The sequence below is a fragment of the Bison bison genome, unplaced genomic scaffold, assembly GCF_000754665.1.
Source record: "Bison bison bison isolate TAMUID 2011002044 unplaced genomic scaffold, Bison_UMD1.0 scf7180017847859, whole genome shotgun sequence".
Taxonomy (NCBI): Eukaryota; Metazoa; Chordata; class Mammalia; order Artiodactyla; family Bovidae; genus Bison; species Bison bison.
This window is the reverse complement of record NW_011478432.1, coordinates 1-3,856: the sequence shown is the minus strand read 5'-3', so window position 1 is coordinate 3,856 and position 3,856 is coordinate 1. Positions and strand designations below refer to the sequence as shown.

The 3,856-nt window shown below is 36.6% G+C and overlaps 1 protein-coding gene across 1 annotated transcript; it reads left to right on the top strand.

Annotated features, from left to right (window-relative positions):
• The first annotated feature begins 590 nt into the window (after positions 1-590).
• On the top strand, positions 591-1,517 carry LOC104991515 (olfactory receptor 12D2-like). The gene has a single exon (XM_010844015.1). It carries the CDS (start codon positions 591-593, stop codon positions 1,515-1,517), a length of 927 nt encoding a protein of 308 aa, XP_010842317.1.
• The last annotated feature ends 2,339 nt before the right edge of the window (positions 1,518-3,856 follow it).

Genomic DNA, 3,856 nt, shown 5'->3' with positions numbered 1-3,856 from the left:
GGCTGCAACAAAGATGTAATAAAGGTTAGATAGTTTCTCAAAATTTTCTCTAGCTACAAAAGTGATAATCCCTGGCGATCTCTGGAAATGTTCCCTAGTTGATTCACTTTTTTATTCTAGTCAAATCAAATCTTTCTCCTTTCAGAGATTTCCCAAACTTTGAATGATTCCTTTTTATAGGAAGTGCTCCAATGTCTGCATCTCGATTCAGATTTCCTTATAGCTCTTATTATTGTCTCATTGTCTATTTTTCTTAAGCAAAAACTCAGATGGTTTCTTCCTAGGTCAAGAGATAGCACTGTGGTGGAGTGCTTAAAAATTTACATTCTTTTGGAGTTGATTTAGGATGATAAAAGGCAAGTTGTATCAGAGAAGATGATAGTCTGGCTAAATCCTGGAGATAGAAAAATATTAATGATAAATCTAATTCTTAAACTGTTTGAGTAACAGTCCATAACCAACACGTGACCTTATTTAAATAGCAATGTTCCTCAAAAATTTTATTGTCTAGATGGGAAATCCTCAGATGTGGGACTCTGTTTCCATCAGATATCGCATTCCATATGTTATTTTCTCTTTTCTTTCAAGTGATGCTGAATCAGACCTCAGTCACTGAATTTCTCCTGCTGGGAGTGACAGACATCCAAGTACTGCAGCCTGTTCTCTTTGTGATTTTCCTTGCAACTTACATTGTCAATGTGGCTGGGAATGCAGCCATCCTGATGGTTGTCATCTCTGATCCAAGACTCCATTCCCCTATGTATTTTTTCCTGGGAAACCTGTCATGTCTAGATATCTGCTACTCCATGGTGACTCTGCCAAAGATGCTGGAGAACTTCCTCTCTACACACAAAGCAATTTCTTTCTTGGGATGCATAAGCCAGCTTCATTTCTTCCACTTCCTGGGCAGCACAGAGTCCATGTTGCTGGCCGTGATGGGTTTTGACCGCTTTGTGGCTATCTGCAAACCACTTCGTTACCCTCTTATCATGAGTCATTGGGTCTGTGTCCAGATGGCTATCACTGTCTGGATTATTGGGTTTTTCCATGCCCTGCTGCACTCAGTAATGACCTCTCGCTTAAACTTCTGTGGTTCCAACCACATCCATCACCTCTTCTGTGATGTTAAGCCATTGTTGGAGTTGGCCTGCGGGAACACTGAGCTCAATGAGTGGCTGCTCAATACTGTCACGGGGACCTTTGCCGTTGGCCCATTTTTTCTAACACTTCTATCTTATTCCTACATTATTATCTATCTTTTTTTCAAGACCCGTTCTTGCAGCATGCTCCATAAAGCACTGTCTACTTGTGTCTCCCACTTCATGGTAGTTGTTCTTTTCTATGCTCCCGTAGTTTTCACTTATATTCGTCCTGCCACAGGTAGCTCTGTGGAGCAGGAATGGATCATTGCCATTATGTACAGCGTGGTCACTCCTGTACTAAATCCAATGATCTATACTTTGAGGAACAAGGAAGTGAAGGGGGCCTTGAGGAGAGCGACCAGTAGAAGATTCTGACCTGAAGTCTAGAGAATTCTTCTGAGGCACAAATATAAAGGGGCAATGAGAAAATTGACATGTGAAGTTATACTGCTTTTCTAATTGTTTACATTTGAAAAAACAGAAGGAAGTATGTAAAGGAAATGTAAATGGGTAAATCCAGTATATTTTGTTAAATAATGCATTTCTAGATAATATAATGGAAACTTAAACAAACAGACATGGAATCTTAATGCTGAATCTGTTTGGGAGATATCAGTCGATGAAACTGATTTGTTATGTATTCTTTTGTGTTCTTGAATAAAATTAGATACAGAAATTTGTCTTAGTTACCCATGCACTCTGTAGTTGAATAGTATTTAGGTCTGTTTACCTGTGTGTTCCCTGTAAGTTTATATATCAAAATGTGAACAATAAAAGTCTTATGCTGTAATATTTTAAGGTATTGCATTAATGGCCCTGATTACTCAACCAGAAAAATAAATGTAACTCACATATGAGCCAAAGGATATTTTTAAGTGATAAATCATATATGTCATGATTTGTTTTTCTGCAATCTGGAAGCAAGTAAGTACTTAAAGCAAAACATATTTTGAGTATTAATTAACAGAGATAAAATAAACAATGGTTTATCTAAAGAATTTTGTGAACTCTGACTCCAAATATGTTTTATAAGTCAATTGGACCACCTGCCAAAGATAATTGTAAAATATTGTTATAAGTGGAGGCAGCTTAAAAAAAAATCTCAGGAATACCTTTCTTGCCCATTGGTATATCTTCCCCTCAATTTTGGGTCTCTTGAAAATTGAGTTTCAAGACTTTTCCTTTCAATATATTTTCTTTTTTATTTCTATATTTACTTTCATAGATTACAGTGTGATATAATATGATGTAATATCAGTGAAATATGAAAAACTCATCCAAAATTTCTCTTGCTTTCCTTACCTGTCATCAAGCTTACACTAAGTGAAAACTATTAAATTGTAATTGCTGAAGTGTTTTTGGAGTTAATAGACAAGAATTACTTGTTCCTCACTTTCTTAGAAGTTCTTACAAGTGTCACTGGACCTGAAACCATGGGGAGTGCCAGCACTCAGAACTATTAGAGATACGGGATTCCCTGGTGTCCCTGGAGTGGTTAGGACTATGCACTTCCACTGCCAAGGGCTGGGGTTCAATCCCTGGTTAGGGAACTAAGATTCCACAAGCTGGGCAGCACAACCACAGATTAAAAATTATAATAATAAATAAGTAAAATAGAGATAAATACAGGTAGTAAGAATATAGGAGGATATTTTGATTTTACGGACTGATCGTTCACATTGTTTACGTTCACTTTTGTAGATCCAAAGAATTTGGTTCTAATCTTACTCACATGGTTCTCCAACTCTACCTTCTATGGTCCAGTTTTGTTTCAGTGACAAAACAGTGCTGATTCCAGTTTTGTTTATAAAAGAAAGTGTTTAGGGGAGAAGGCATCTTAACTCTGAAGTATCTCAGACCAGAATTTCTATGGATCAGAATTTTTTACATAATCTAACCTTCATAGAGACTAAACTATAGAGGAGCGCATGGTTACCTACAGCTGCATGACACACTGTTACCCAAAATACACAAGTTTAAACACATTTAATTAAGCTGCATTATTTTGTGGTTCAGAAATTGGGAAGAGTACAGCAGGGAGGCACTAACTCCATTTAATATATTTCAGGTCTCAACTGAGATGACTTTATCAATAGATCTATGGAAATAATTTTATAAACTTCAATATATTTTATGACAAAAGTTCAGAGCACTAAAAATAAAAGGACACATATGATAGAGTGTAGCTGTATAACAGTCTCTTCAAGTTATTCTTACATAAGGAGACAGAGCAGTGAATAGTAGAAGTTTTGCGTTTTAAGTAATTTTTCTAAGGTACTTCCAAATCAATGTTAGGCTTCTGTTTAATTGTTAAGTTTCATCCTCAACCCTATCTATAGGAAACTTTCTCAACAGAAAATTCCTCTAGGTTTTTCACTAATGAGTAACTTTGGGAACTGAGTCTCTAAGGCCAGAAAGATTTCTTTTGAGGCCAAACCCTTTCTGGTCCCAAGAGAAATGAAGATTGATAATGCTCAGCTCCTAAATGCATTGTCTTTAGCTGGTACATCAGAGTATTCCAAGCCCTAAAATTCTTTGTTCTTTCCCATCCACCTACCAATAACATTGGATAGAATGAATATTTCTAAGGTCATCACTTATGGAATAAAGATTAGAGAAACCAGAGGCAAGGGTTGAAGATGTCATGTGGCAAATGGAGTAATGGAATCAGCTTTCAAAATGGACCATAGAGAGTTCAAGTTCCATACTTGGTG

Bases quoted from the DNA above. Each gene is read 5' to 3' on its own strand.
- LOC104991515 (XM_010844015.1), top strand. From the start codon at position 591: ATGCTGAATCAGACCTCAGTCACTGAATTTCTCCTGCTGGGAGTGACA.